This window comes from Protopterus annectens, chromosome 5.part0 (assembly GCF_019279795.1).
Source record: "Protopterus annectens isolate FY-2018-M chromosome 5.part0, PAN1.0, whole genome shotgun sequence".
Taxonomy (NCBI): domain Eukaryota; kingdom Metazoa; phylum Chordata; order Ceratodontiformes; family Protopteridae; genus Protopterus; species Protopterus annectens.
Window position 1 is genome coordinate 19,381,837 of NC_056735.1, and position 16,169 is coordinate 19,398,005.

The following is a 16,169-nucleotide window of genomic DNA, read 5'->3' on the forward strand; positions in this document are numbered from 1 at the left end:
AGAGTGTCTGTGTCCTAAATCCTGAATAATTCACATTCATATCTTGTTCTCAAGGGATACTACCCTTTCTGTCTTGCAGATTCACATTGAGTTGTTGTCATATACACACGTGCACACACACACACACACACACACACACACACACACACACACACACACACACATACACAGGCACATACACACACATATGCACCATATGCACAAACAAGCACAAACACGCAGAAGAGCAGACAAGCATAAGTGAACTTACACATATACATGTGCACAGGCAGACACAGACATGCACTCATACACATACATGCACCCACACACAAAGGCACAAAGTGAACCCACACAAAAATACACACACACACACACACACACACACACACACACACACACGCACACACGCAGACACACACACACACACACACACACACACACACACACACACACACACACACACACACACACACACACACACACACACACACACACACACACACACACACACACACACACACACACACACTTAATTTGTCTCCTCACTATTTCTTGACCTTTCCAAGGCATTCGATACTGTCTCTCACCCGCTTCTTCTGACCAAACTCTCCAATTTTGGCTCATCTCATTAATGATTTCCATACCAGCGTACTCCATGCTAATGTCATCCAATATGCAGATGACTCCACCATCATCTGCATGGCCAAGTCTACTTCAGAACTACTTACACTCACCCAAAATGCCTTCACCTCCACTGAAATCTGGATGTATAATAATCAATTAGCCCTACATGCTAATAAAACCAAACTCATATTATTCACTCCCAAAAAACAACATCCCTAACCAAAAATGAATTTACCATCAACTCAGTCAACAACACTTGCCTTGAAGTAGTCCCATATAACAAACTTCTAGGGGTTGTCATAGATGAACACCTAACTTTTGACCAGCATATTAACACAAACATCAAAAAAAAAAAAAAAAAAACAATCAGAAACTAGTAATCCTGTACAGGCACAAACACTTTTTCACCTACACAGCAAGACTGTCCCTTGCCTCTTCCTTTCTACTTCCATCCTTGCTCTATGGTGCACCTCTCCTTACCAGCATACTATCCTCGCTTAAATCCAAACTGGACTCATGCTACAACAAAATCGCAAACTTTGTAGCCAGCGCCAAACACTTCTCCCACCACTGCATATCATTCCAATGTCTAAACTGGCTAGAACTTCCCCAACATCTAACATACCTGCAACTAACCACAGCTCATAACCTAATCTATAAGCCTTCTAGTTGTCCTGCCCTCTCCTCTCTGTTCACCATGTATCACCCAAACAGACCTCTGCAGTCAGTCAGATGCTCCTTAATGTAGCAAAACCTAACCTTTCCACTGGTCAGATGTGTTACCCATATGCTATACAAAAACTATGGAACGCTCTCGCACCTTCAGTTAGGTCTACTAGCAACCCTAAATGCTTTAGGACTTTGCTGAAACAATGCCTGTTCTTCCATGGGCTATGTACATGTACCAGCACTGACTATAAAATAAACAATATTCCTAGTCTTCCTACGTTTCCTCCCCATCTCACTTACGGCTCAGACTCATCATATATACATTCAATTCTTCCAATTTACCAAGTCCAACATGTGTCACCCAACTACACATAATCTACTCTATCAGTTACCTACCATATCTTCTATTCATTCTTGATGCCAATATAGCAATAGCTCCAAGGCTAAACCTTACTTTCAGAATTTTTAATCTGTTGTTCTCCATCTTTCTCTCTCTCTACTGCAAAACTGCAATACTATATTGTTCACACATTCACTATTATCCCATGTCATCAATTGTATTCTTGTTTGGCTTGCATACTATTAATGTAACATCCGTATAAGTATAACTAGTATTATCTATTTTATTGTATCAACTATTTTGTAATGTAGTGTTCTGTACCATCACTGCTTGGTTTCTGTATTTTGATTCTGTAGCTTTATCGTGTTTTGTTTTTTGGAGCTTTTCTCCCCAGGCCTCTACTGAAAATGGGCTTAGCCTGACCCAGTAGACCTTCTGGTAAATAAATGCAAATAAATAAATAATATATAAAATAGTTAAGTGTACTAAAGTTGTGATTCACAGTGATAATCTCTTACCATTCTACAGGCAAACATTTTAGTAGCCAGGCACAAAAGGACTACAAGACAAATAAATAGTCTGCAGTCTTAATGAGTATTTATTACAATTCTATAGCCTGTTTGGAAAAGGGAACGTGTTTCAAATGCACCATTTGTTTATTAAAACTAAAAAGGCTGGATGGAATACTTGCAGCACATTATTTTATCATGGCAAAGAAACACCACATCTACAGCACAAAACAAGTCATTCCAAATATGTTAAATCAAGCAAACAGTCACAATGTTCTGCTATTGATGGGGATACAAAATATATATATTCTGTAATGCTGCAAGTAATGAAGTAATCTGTTTAAGCTGTTATTTTATAGCATTATTTGGATGTCACATTAGCTTATCTTATACTTTAAATGACAAAACTTTTGTCGGGATTAAATTGCATGTTGCCTGACGGATGCACCTTAATGTCTGTTTGCATTATTACCCACCCAGTTTGGGTTTGTGAAGGGCCGATCTTGTCTCCTGAATCTGATTGACTTCTTTGAATCAGTCTCCAGAGCTGTGGATGAAGGTAAGGTGGTCCACACAGCCTATCTGGACCTCGCCAAGGCCATTGACACCATCCCCCACTCTGGAATCATAGATAAACTTACTAAGCTGGGCATAAATCCCTACGTCACTTGATGGGTTGCCAACTGGCTTACTGACAGAACCCAGACTGTAAAAGTAGCCGACTCCAAATCCAGCTCCTGACAAGTGACAAGTGGAGTACCTCAGGGTTCAGTCCTGGGACCACTCTTGTTTGGCATCTACTTCTCTGAAGTACAGGCCAACACTAAGGGACTCTGGCTAACAAAGTTTGCAGATGACTGCAAACTGGGAGCCATTATTGAATCCCCAAATGATGTGGATATTCTACAAAAAGGCTCAAGCTTAATGCTAAGAAATGTATAGTTATCCCCTTTGGAAAAAAACATGTACCCATGAAATACCACATAGGTGGCAGGACGCTAAACATCGAAAGTATGATGAGAGACTTAGGGATACAGGTGGGCAGTGGTCTCACTTTCGATAACCACATCGCCACAACAGTCAGGAAATCCTTCTATGTGGCAAACCTCATCACTAAGGGCTTTTCATCCAGAAAAAAGGAAGTCATTGTCCCACTGTACTGATCCCTCATTAGACCCATTATAGAGTATAATGCCCCATTTGGTATGTACCTCACAAGACATCTGCAACAGCTGGAAAGGCCACAGAAATACCTCACTGAAAGAATCACAGGCCTAAACCAGATGCCATATGCTGACCATCTAAAAAAACTCCAGCTATACTCTGTGGCATATTGTCTACTCAGTGGCGATCTCTGCTTAACATACAAGGCCATGTCAAACCCTGAACTGTTGGACATGCCCCACTTAAAGAAATCCCAATCCCTCAGAGCCACACGCTCCAGGGATCCAAACCTTGTCATCACAATGAACAAAACATGCTGGAGGGATAGGTTCCTGACCCAGAGACTCCCCATACCCTGGAATAGACTGCCCATATATGTCAAGCAGAGTGCCTCATTGGCCCTCTTCAAAAGGAACCTTGATGATTGGATGGGAGATAGGAAATTCACCCAGGGGATCACGTCAGTCACCCTGCTAGACAGGGGCCCAGAGAAGTAAATATTGTGGGAATAAATATCCAGGGAATTGTTATGGCTAGGCTTGCATAGGCTCTAGGGCCGATAGCCTAGTACCAACCTATGAACCTATAACCTACGTTCTTTTGGTCAATTATTTCTTGCAGTGTAGTTTTGGTTTACATTTTGCATGATTCATAATCAGTACTGAATGTTACTTAAACTTGAAATATAGGTTTTATGTTTTCTTTTCTTTTCTTTTTTTCCTTTGGAGTTATTCAGTTATCCAGCCATTTCTTCCAAAGAGCCAGGACAAGAAGCAAATCTGCCTTTGTTCAATGAAATTCATACAGCACATGCATGCAAAAAATAATAATAATAATCATAGTTAATTTTTGTAGACTGTTTTTTTGTCCTGTGTGAGCTGTGCTTATTTATTCTTTTATGAGTAAAGAAATTTCCAAGACACTGCTAAGAGCATTCCACTCAATGTAGGCTGTTGGGGGGCACACACAGAATAGAGCACAAACAGTGAGGTAGCATTGTCAGTGCTGGCAGGGTGACTTTTCAGGCTTACCAAGCCTGATACTGAAATGCCAAAGAGAGTTTAATGTAATGTTAGTTGAACCAAGGCTAAACCTAAACCACAGCAATATGCAAATTATTTCTTTTAATAAACAATAATTGAAACCAATTGAACAAAACATATAAACAAATACAAAACTAGAAGTAACAGAGAAGAAATCAACATACAAAGCAGAATAAATATAAATCAGCATATATTTGGTAAATGTTTAGAAAACAGAACAAGTAACCATCTTTCTTACAAATCATAAACTGTCTTAAAACACTCAGAAATTATATTTACTATGTTAATAAAATAAATAATCAATATTAAATGTAAGTTGTAATATAGTATTTAAGTAAAGCTTAAAGTATGACTATAACTGATTTCTTCCATAAGACATAAGAATAGTGTTTAAATTTTCTTAGGAAATATCATTGTTACACCTTACAGAATGAAATACTGTTAATGAAAAAGTGATGTATGAGTCAGATATAAATGTGAAAGGTGTATAGTCGGAAAAAATGCTAATACAACTATAAACCTTCGGTGACCCATTTAGATTATTAGAAAACCAATTTTAACCATTGCTTTCTTGGAGCTAGGAATAATTAAATGAATTATGATATGGAGGGTCTAAATAAATTCAGCAGTCTACTCTTCTTACTGCTAAAAGAAGAATTTCAATATGGGATTAAATTCCTTGCTTCTGTTGGATTTCTCCGAAGTAAGACAAGGCATCAGAAGAAAACCCATTCCTCATAAATCATGCAACTGCTATGCAGAAAGTACAGAAGGAAGAAGAAACCGTAAACAGAAGCAGGAAAAAAAAAAAAGAAAGATAATTGCAAAGGAACGTGAAACTATTTCCCTATTTGAGATTTACAATTACAGCAAAAGCTGTTTATAATAAAGTGACAAATGGAAATAAGAGTGTCTAGCAGTCACTCAGAGATGCCTGTTTATGACTTTGTGAGGTCTGTTTATTAGCATCTGGTCACTTTTACAATTCAGAATTAAGTGGTAATCAGATTACTTATCAGAATGATTTACTAAATTGCCTAAGTTACATACTTATCGGTTAACTTTCTAACATCAGGAAAATGGTGTAGTCACCGTTAAACTGGAATTGCTATATCATTGCCAGCACTAGCTACCAGAAAACAAGAGCACAAAAAATAAATAAATAATGAAAAAAATAATTAAAAATGTCATGTTGTTACTGAGATGCTCAGTGACTGGTGTCTAACGGTTAGGGTGTGACTTATTGTCTACTAGCAAAAGTGCTTGGTCCCCAAGCTTCTCCCTTGGGACTAAATCATGCAATTTGGAGGAAATCTGACAGTATTTATTTTACTTTATTTTGTTTTGTTTTGTTTTTTAGAGAGAGAGAGAGTGAGGGAGAGAGAGACCTGTACATTTTATTAGACTCAACCCACAGTACATTGGTGCTCTAACTAGAGCTTGTGGTCACAGTCAATAACTCATATCTGAGTTTCAGTACCAGAAAGTTAATACCAATAGCCTTTATGACATCAGCATCCCAGTTTAGAAGGTTTGATACGCTATAGCAATATGTGAGTTGTTTAAAAATGTTGTCAGCCAAGTCTCAGCGTGGTGTTTAAAACATAAGGGAGGGTCAAATTAAAGGACTAGATGTTTATGAATCTGCGTCTAAGAGTCTCCGTTTGGTTCATTTTTGTTTTGTTTTTTCATGAGTATCAGAGATCATGCAGGCTATTTTGGTAGTGTTGATAATACACTTCTTATACTCTATCAAATCTCATTGATTATCGATAGCATTTTGCAGGCCTTTTTTTGACGTGTGGTGCACATTTTGCTGCACTAAGAGGAGTGATGTCATCAGCATCCGTCATTGTCTTGGTTTGAGCTCTAGAAGTTCTAGAAGTAGGTCAGTGATGTAGAGGGACTATAGAACTGGGCCTAGAACACAGCCCTGGGGGCTCTGTTTATATGCAAACCTACACCAGACAGGATCTGAGTGGAATTAGACCGTAAATGTCCAATCATAGAGTTAGATTTGAGTCCATTTTCTGTAATGATCCCTTAAACCACTGCAATCAGCTTACTGATCAATGTGTTATCTTCAGCCATTTCAAATGCTCACCTCACGTCAATAAACAACACATTAGTGAGTAGACCATCTTATGGTCTAAGCAGCCACAGGAATATTATACCCTTTCTTGAACCAATGGTGGGTCTGTGCAAGTAGGCTGCACATGCCAAAATGGTTCATAATTTGCTTGTGGACTATTTTCTTGAATATGTTACTAAGATAATACTGATTTGCAATGGGCTGGAAATACTGGTAGTAGTATGTTTAAACTGAGGTGGGGTCTCTGTTTATTAACAAACAGGTTAAAGAGGTAGCTCAATAGGCAAACAGAAATCAGTACCACCATCTGAGAACATTTGGGGTGGAAAAAGAATTTGGTCATGTTATCTGATCTAGATTCTTGTAGGAGCTTCCTAACAATGTGAGTCTTGATTTCACAAAAATACAAAGGTAGCACTTTATACAAACCCTTTGGGAATACCAAGTGTTTGGTTTAACGGCAACTTGTAGAAAGAGTGAAGGAGGGAATTTAGTGATGGAGAAATTCAATGCTATAATTATTTATTTATGTATGTATGTATGTATGTATTTATTTAGTTAAAAAACAAGTAATCTCCGTGGTGTACCCGAAGTCTCAAAACAACCCACTAAAGTGTAGTGGGTCTAAAAACAAAACAGTGTAAGAAACTTCTCTGTGTGGAAGATTTTCAGTCCATATATTTCTAGTTAATCACTGTATATTAATCAGATCAGACAATAGTAGTAAAAGTAGCGAACATAAACTCGTCAAGTCAAAAAGTAATAATAGAAAATATGTAATTCTACAGCATTACTAAGTATTCGAAAGGAATCCAAGCAAGTCAGGCAGTCTGTTTCCAGTCGAAAATCCTTTATTAAGTACACAGACAAGCGATCCAAGTAAAACAAAAATAGAGTAATAATTTCCTCACAAGCTTTCTAAATATATATATACTTTTTATCAGGCATGGGAGTGGTTTATTGTGCTGTAAAACAAAGTGTTATTGGTACACATGTTAATTTCACATCCCTTCTCCCACCAGTGTGACATTCGAGCTGGTCCTGCCCTACCTAGTAGCTGTCATAATAATATATAGCCCTAATGTACTTTAATGGTACATCTTATTTGACCAAATTATTAAGTAGATTATTAAGTCTGTGATTTTATACGAGGCAATATACTACATGGCTGGAAATATATCAACCTTAGTTCATTTTGCGATCAAACATTATATATAAATATATACATATACATATACATTTTGCATGTAAACATCAGTTTCTATTTTCATATCCTATTGTTAACAAATATCGCTTTCGTCCTTCTAGACTTCTTCAGGTCTGTGTACAAGAACCCTAAAAACCTATATAATTGTATAATTAGTTAGTATTGTTATTACCATCATTTTGAATAAAGTGGAAAAAAGAGAACCAGAAAAAAAAAAAATTATGTATGATGATGGAAACAAAATATACACTTAAATTTCAAATGATTTAAAATGGTATTTAAAACCAATTTGTAGAAAAAAATAAAATACAATTAGTCATGTAAACAATATAATTTTTGATCACAAAAGTTTGATAGTCGTGATAGAGAACCTAACAGGTCTGTAGCCTAGAAAATCAAGTTCCAGTCAATATACTAAGTTCAAGAATGAAGGGTATTTCTATCCCCCTGAGATGGTTCAACTCTTTATATGTATCAGTTTCCCCTTGCATTTATTCATTTATTTATTGATTGATTGACATTTGATTACCAGGAATGTCCGACTGGGTAGAAGCCTATTTTCAGTGAAAGCCCAGGGAGAAAAACTCCAAATTATTACAAAACATTTTAAGAACAATAATTTTACAATCTTCAAAAATAAAACAAAAACATCTGCAGTTTAAATAAAATTAGACATAATATAAAAACATTGGTTACAAATCAATACAAGTTGTATGACAATCATTTAATACTTAGAAATATTTTAGAGAGTTTATAGAGAAATTAAAGGTAAGTTAGTCTAATACAAACATGAATTGCAGTATGAAGTAAGGGTAAAACAGGCTTATGGTATATTTAGAGAGAAAGTCAGGGAGGAGACTTTGACAGAAGTAAGGAAGTAAGTGAAGAAAGGAAAGTAAGGAGGTATAAGGAATGAAAAGGTACTTGTTCACATTTAGGGATATAGTTTATCTTGTTTTAAAGCAGGAACAGAGCCAGATTTTAGCTAGGAAGTCTTGGTTTTGAAAGATGGGAGAGAGGATATTGACATGGATACAGGTAAGGTGTTCCAGGCATTAGCAGCCTTGTACAAGTACACACAATGCCCAGCACATTTGCTAGGTTTGTAGACAGACAGGAGGTTTTGGTCACTGTATTGCAATGACTGACCGGGAACATAGTTGTGTAGAATGTTTTTAGTGCTGGACAGGCAGCTGGATGCTGGATAATTTTATAGGTGGCAAGAAGTTGTGTATACGTTAGTTGGTGTGACAATTCTAACCAATTTAGGCTTTTAGTGCTATACAATTGTGGGTTCTGAAATTTAGTAACTTTGTTATGGCATTGTTCAAGTTTTCATTTTTGTGAAGCCTAGAGGTTAGTAAGGATGGACCCACCATAAAGAAGAGTGGGGAGGAGACAAGTAGTAACAAGTGTGGTTTTGGTTGCATCGGTGAAAACGTTTTTGGCTCTGTAAAACATCCGTAGTTTTTGGTGAGTTTTTCTTATGCAATTTTGTATATGCAAGTCAAATGTAAGATTATCATCCACAATCACCCTTAATTATTTGCTATGAGAAATCACTTCAGCACTTGTATTATCAAGAAAGATGACTCTATTTTTTTTTTTCATGAGAGAGGGATTTGGGGAAAAACGTAATAGTTTGGTCTTTTTTTGGAGTGCGCATGAGTTGTGAGTTATGAAGCCATGTTTCAGTGACTCTTAAAGCTTTCTGAATAATTTTTTGGTACTATACCATATTATCAGATATGCAAATGAGACTGGAATCACCTGTGTATTGTATTAAGGTGGCCTGTTGTGTGGAAGTATAGAAGGTGTTGGTAAATATTAAGGAGGGGACCAAGGATAGAGCCCTGTGGTACACCAATGGTGACTGGGAGGTATGAAGAGAGGATGGAGTGCCATTTTATTGACAGATACCTATCGAACAGGTAGCTTTTATACCACAGAAGGGTGGGATGAGAGACCTAGTAAGGACATTTGAAGCAGATGTTTCTTAAAAGACCAACAGGAGATCACAGGATAATGGCAATTCTAAAAGCTGGGGAGGATAAACACACAGTTGGAAGAACGTCTTTAAATAAATAAATATATATTTAAATAACGCACTTACTGGTGTGCACTTTTTGTATTAGATTTGCCATTTAAAATACATTACTTTGCTGAGGCTTATTTTTATTCTTACTCTATGACATCACCAGGTTGTTGTGTCTTTCGGCTTTTCCAGATTAGGGGTCGCCACAGCGGAACTCCGGTCCGCTCAATATTGGCAGTAGATTTTTACGTACCGAGTTGTCGGCTCTGACGCACAACCTTCAATGAAGGTACACCCATTCATGCATGTCTCCACACAGAAGACGCTCTAGCTGAGAATCGAACAGGACAACGTCTTTCTGTGAGGTGACAACTCTACCGCAGCACCACCACCGCAGTTCACAAAAACTACATCTAGTATAGAGCAACTACTTATGAGGTGTTAGGTGTAGTGCGTCCAGGGTGAAATTTGGATGGGTTATGACAGGCTAAGAGTCAATCCAGTTATGATTTAAGGACACATTTCTACTTATAATTGTAGGTCTGTAAAATTAACGAATTAATTTTGACAGTGTTCAAACATTCCAAACAGGGTTTCCTCAAACTGGCTAACTGGTGATTACCAGAAGTGCAACCCACTACATTGCAGAGCTTAGTGTGGCCTCTCATTTATAAATAGACTACTACCCAGTGTAGAGATTTTTCATTAAAGGTGTTTTTTAACAAGATGACCTCCATGTTATGCTTAGATTTGATTAATAGCAGGTCACCACGCTTCACTGATTCCAGGTCTGTTGTCTTGAAATAAGGGATATATTTGCCTTAAGACATTGGAAAAACAAAAGTCATTTTAAGTTAAGACACAACTATAGCAACAATATCTGCATCCTCTTGTATTACATGAGCCTCAGTAAATGACCATTTATTGCTGAGGCTATTAACATTTAATCGGGTAACATTTAGGCAACCTTTAGGCTTTCCACCATAGAAACACTGCATTTGAAAAAACAAAAGAACAACCAGAGGGGTAATGAGAGGAAAATATCTTTTGTTACCACAATCATGCATTTATTTGTAACGCTTTATATGGGCAGCATTATTTTGTTGCTGACTTGCTGTGCATTACCATATGCCATTTGCTGCTATTACGTTCTGGAGAAAGACGAAGCAGTTACTTAAAATGTGCCCTTGGCGTGACATATACACATTACATTCCAAAGTCCAGATCAAATATTCATTGTCTGTTTTTTTCCACCTGGCCCCTTGTTTGTCAACCATATCAAACTCTTTGCTACTGCAGTATTACTATTAAGTTCTGTCATGCGATTTCAGTGAACTCTTTACACATTTTCATAAATCTGATAAAAGGGATGGAGAAATAAAATGGTGCACTAGTATGAGTCTAGACTGCTAAAAGTTTATAAGTATATGCGTAAGGCTGTTGATCTTATGTAGGATTAATTTGACTGGACAGAAGTATTTTCAACATGACTGGTAACCGAAAGGTATGTGATTTCTTGGCAGCAGATACTTCTAAAATCATTAGTTACAGAAGCAAATATTATTATGTGCCAGGGATTAGTACTTGAATGCCATGCTTGTACATTCTCAGATGATGCCTTCTTAAAGTGTCACTTAGTGTCAGCAGCCATCGACCCTTCTCTACTAGCACTTGGTAGAATGTTTATTCATAATGTTTTGTTATTGGTAGGATTATTTTGTTGCTGAATTTTTGTACATTACTATATACCATTTGCTACTATAACCTTCTAGAAAAAGACCAAGCAGTTACTTAAAATTTGCCCTTGGAGTGACATATACAAATTAAGTTCCAAAGTCCAAATAAAATAATCATTGGTTAGTGTGCAAGTGTGAATTCCAGAGGTTATTCTGAGACAATGAGCAACTGTGGACTCAGTGAATGTTCTCATGTTTCTCTCTGGTAGATGGTTTCCACCTAGGTCTGATAGGCAGCTGAACAAGTCTCATGTGCCATTATGGGAAGACAAGACATTCTGATGTGAATACCATTTTGGCTGTCTTTTTTTAATTGTATTTAAATCATCACTAGAGATGGGATACATGTGGATGTAAGAGAGTTTGCTACAACAATCAGAAATGTCTAAGCATGCAAATACATTTTAGACAAATAAATTACATTTAATTTTCCATGGTTACCTTTGTCTTGTACTTGTTTCCTATTAAGTATACATGTCATATGTAAGATGGTGTACACTTCAGCCATTTTGTGATTTTACTAGAGAGACACTTTAAAATGTTCTCCTCTTCCTTTCAGATCTTGACAAAGGATTCGGTAACCATCTGTGTTGATGGAGTTGTGTACTTCAGAATCTACAATGCTATTAATTCAGTAGCCAGAGTCACAAATGCATATGCTGCTGCCCGAATGCTGGCCCAGACTATGCTGAGAAATGTTTTGGGTACAAAGACCTTGGCTCAGGTTCTATCTGATCGTGAAGAGATTGCAAACTATTTGCAGGCAAGTTCAATTTCAGTTTGATGTTGGATGATGAAAATGCATATATTTTGTTCAAAGTTATGAGCCCAGTGCCTTCAGAAGTTACATTATTGCATAGGACCTATTTTCATTTCATTTTAGTTTTCAGAACCTGAAGGCACATTTTCAGACAAGTCAGTGTGTTTTATGCAAGCAAAGATAACTTCATATTATGATAATTACTTTTACACTTAAATCTTTTTTAGACCATGCACAAAGTTAAACAAAAGCACATTTAGTCAGTTTATTCAAAGCTTATGCCACTTAAAATACATCTGCTATGAATCAAATCACTAGGACATGATTTGTATCAATGATCTTTGCTTGAAAACGGCTGATCACTAATAGTTTTCTAAAGAGATGCTGACAGGAACAATGCTATCTGTTATGAAAACAATTTTTTTCTGTGTCAAATTGAATCTTGGCAAGTGAAGCCTGCTGGACATAGAAAGAAAAGTAGATACTATAGCTTGAATATAAACATCGGAAACATGGAATAGAAATGCAGATATGGTAACATTCTGATTGTGATTGCACAAAAGGAACCAGAAGAGAAAAATAAGTTGTGCTTTTGGGCTGTGAATTCTGGATAGGGTAATCTATATTACGGAAGAGCCTGAAACAATTATAATAAAAACATAGGGAAGATTCAAACATTGTCCTGGGATGGAGAGGGAAGCTGGTATCCCAGATTGTTTAGCTACAATACAGACACCATCAGATGTATGAACAAAGGATGGCCATAGGTTCAAATCATGATTAATGGATAAAAAAGAAGAAGAGCGACATTGTCAAAGGAGAAATCAATATTCTAAAAGTGAAGCTTAAGGTACACATTTGTCAGGTAAAAGATGATAATCTGTAATTACCTAAAATTCATTACCTCCAAAATGGCTGCCATGGTTACTCACACCACTGTTCATGGTTTGACTACTTTGATATAGCATTCAGAAATCAGTTATTGTAATAACAGGCATAAATTCATGTCAAAAGATGTGTCATTTGGAGGTAATTATTGACATTTGACTGACACTATAAGACTGGCACTGGTTATTGTAAGTTTGTCATGTTTTTACTTATGAACGGTGTCTTAATAAATCACCTTATTCTATATGACGATCACCCCTTGGTTGGCCATGCCCACTTGGACCACTACTTCTCTTTGTCCGACAGCAGCTATTATAGATTCTGCAGCTCCACAACTGATGGCTGCCTCTCATTATCTCATTACTGCCACATTATGCCACTTCTTCGCTACAGCGTGCCCTCATTATGACTATCTTATGTCAGTTCTCCGATACTGATGGGTGTCCCTCATTACTGTCAAATAAAGTCAGTGCTCTGCAAGTTATGATGGTCATTCATTCACTCCATGATATGTCATTTCTCTGTTAGTCCTGGGCATCTCTCATTACATCTTATTATCTCAGTTCTTAGCAACTGTTGGCTGTTAGAAATTACCAAAACATTGGTGATAATGATACTATGTGACACAGTTGAAACTTCTAGATAATATATTCACTATTTATTATCCATAAGCTTTTTTATATTCTATTCTACATAACTGTTATGGGACAAGATGACACAGTCTCAACTAAAAGCAAGAATGCACTACGTTACCTACATGCATAAGCCCAGCCTACCCTATGATGTATTTACAAATACTTGCATTATAAGACAAATGAAACGCTTGTTTATTCACTAACGATGGCCTTAAATGTTGTTGGTATTGTGCTCTTCACTTGTTCATTACCATTCCATGGAAATTACTTTTTTGGATGTGACTGTAAGTAGGGAGAGGGACCAAACACTTAGTACCAAGGTGTTTCGGAAACATCCCCAATATAATACGCTACTCCATGCCTCCAGCTTTCATCCCAGGCATATAATCAATAACATTCCCAAATCTCAATTTCTCCACATTAGACGGATATGTTCCTCTGAAAAATCTTATCAGGAATTCCAACATGATCTTGTCAACAGATTTGATCATAGGGGTTATGATCATAATATTGTTTTGACTGCCAGTAATTGGGTGTCCACGCAAACCATATCTGATTTATTAACGTACAAATCCAGAGTTCCGGATGACAACACTAATCTCAGGCTTGTTACCACCTATGGGCATAATACTAATGTTCTTCGAAACATTGCTGTTTGATATTGAGGTATCATCAGATCAGATGATAGAATCTTGGAAATTTTGGGACCTAGGTGTTTGTTTTCCTTCCGAAGGGGCCCCACTTTGGGGTCACATTTTAGTCACTATAAACATAGCAGGGAGATGATTCCATTACAAACTACCTTATTTAAACATTTACTTAAGGGTTATTTCCCCTGTGGTCATTGTTGAGCCTGTCAACATGTCCGCTAATCCAAGAGTTTCACTAGTGCAAATACATCTAGGGTTTATGACATCCTATTTTTGGGGAATTGTAGCAAGGCCTGGCTTATTTATTTAGCCAGTTGTTCTTCCTCAGCATTCTATGTGGGTCAAACATCTAGGTCTCTGTGGGTGAGAGTTTCTGAACATCTCAGTGATATCCATAACAAAAGAGCTTCCAGCTCATTATTTAAACACATTTTACAACATATACAGCACAGTTCATTTTTACTATTATTTACATAATAAAAGGGAACAGACAGGGCAAAATGGGTTGGCACTCTATTTTAAATACTAAAGAACGTAATTGGATCATTAGACGTGGGGGATTGTTTAAACCTGGTCTTAATGAGAAATTCTAATTAATTACCAATTGAAATGTGATGTGTATTTAAATGATGAAACATTTTTGTGTTATGTTCACTGAGGAAGGCATATGCATGCCGAAACTGGTTTGATTGCTTTGTTATAGCTATAGCTTTGCTATAGCTTTTGGAGTTGCCACAATAAAATAGCTTTTTGGTTTCACCAAGGTGCTGGCCACTTTTGTGATTGCTGTGGGAATAAAACCCGCAATCCTCTACACCAAAGGTGAGTGTGTTACCTGTTGTGCTACTGACACTGCTGAAATGGAGGGTTGGGACCTACTGGTGATATATGGGGTGATTAAGTATACTGATTTCATGCCACAGAAGCACAGGTGGGATAAGGGTGTTGACATACTGGAACCACATTTGTTATTACTATGCAACTTGTTATGTGATAAACTTCGTTATCTTATATACTGAGTATGTGCTGGAGTCATATAAATGACTGATCCACTAAAAACCAGTAAATATATGGCAAAGTTATCAAATGAGATACAGTAGAATTCATCTATGGAAGAAATGGGGTTCTGTCAAAAAGGGAGAATAGAAAACTTATACAAAGATAAGTGGCAGAATAGGTCTATGTCATAACACTGCAAACTCGTAACACTGAAACTCATAAGGCTGAACCCATATCACTGAAAACTCTTAACAGTGAAAACCTATAACGCTGAAAACATTCTCCACAAGAAATATATTCTAAAAACATGTTTTTGTAGGGGCGGCAAGCTCTCTCCACCCTCCATGTGGGGGGGCTATGTTCCCCACAAACACCCTTACTTATATATACTAACTTCACGATCGCACAACCATGGAAAGTAAGAAAAAAAAAACTCCACACACAGTGAATTAGTGCTTAGGAGCAAATACAGACATCTATGGATCTGGGGGTACAACATGATGCTGACCACCACAATTCACACATAATCTGCTGGGCTCACTTCCCTAATAACTCTTATGATAAAAAATGACACCATCACATGCATTCTACACAGTTCTATACAGTTGTACACTTTTCAGTGATATGAGTTTTCAGCGTCACAATAGGGACCTGGCAGAATAAGGCCCAGGCAACTAAAATAGCTTAAATAGGTCAGATGGAACAAAGAAGAAAGCATTCTTGTAAGTTTTCAGGAATGGGATGTGGTCTAGAATGCATACCTCTCAACTGTACAGACTTTTGCAGAATGCCCAGATTTTTTGCCTTGTATTTTTGGTCTGTTTTTCATAAAATTC

General features: G+C 37.1%; 1 protein-coding gene across 1 annotated transcript in view; it reads left to right on the forward strand.

The window, feature by feature from the left end:
* Window positions 1-16,169, forward strand: part of LOC122802453 (stomatin-like) — a 183,041-nt gene that overhangs the window by 146,357 nt on the left and 20,515 nt on the right. Inside the window, exon 5 of the mRNA XM_044072075.1 lies at window positions 11,961-12,164. Coding sequence (XP_043928010.1) covers window positions 11,961-12,164 — 204 coding nt within the window. The remainder of the gene's footprint in view (window positions 1-11,960; window positions 12,165-16,169) is intronic.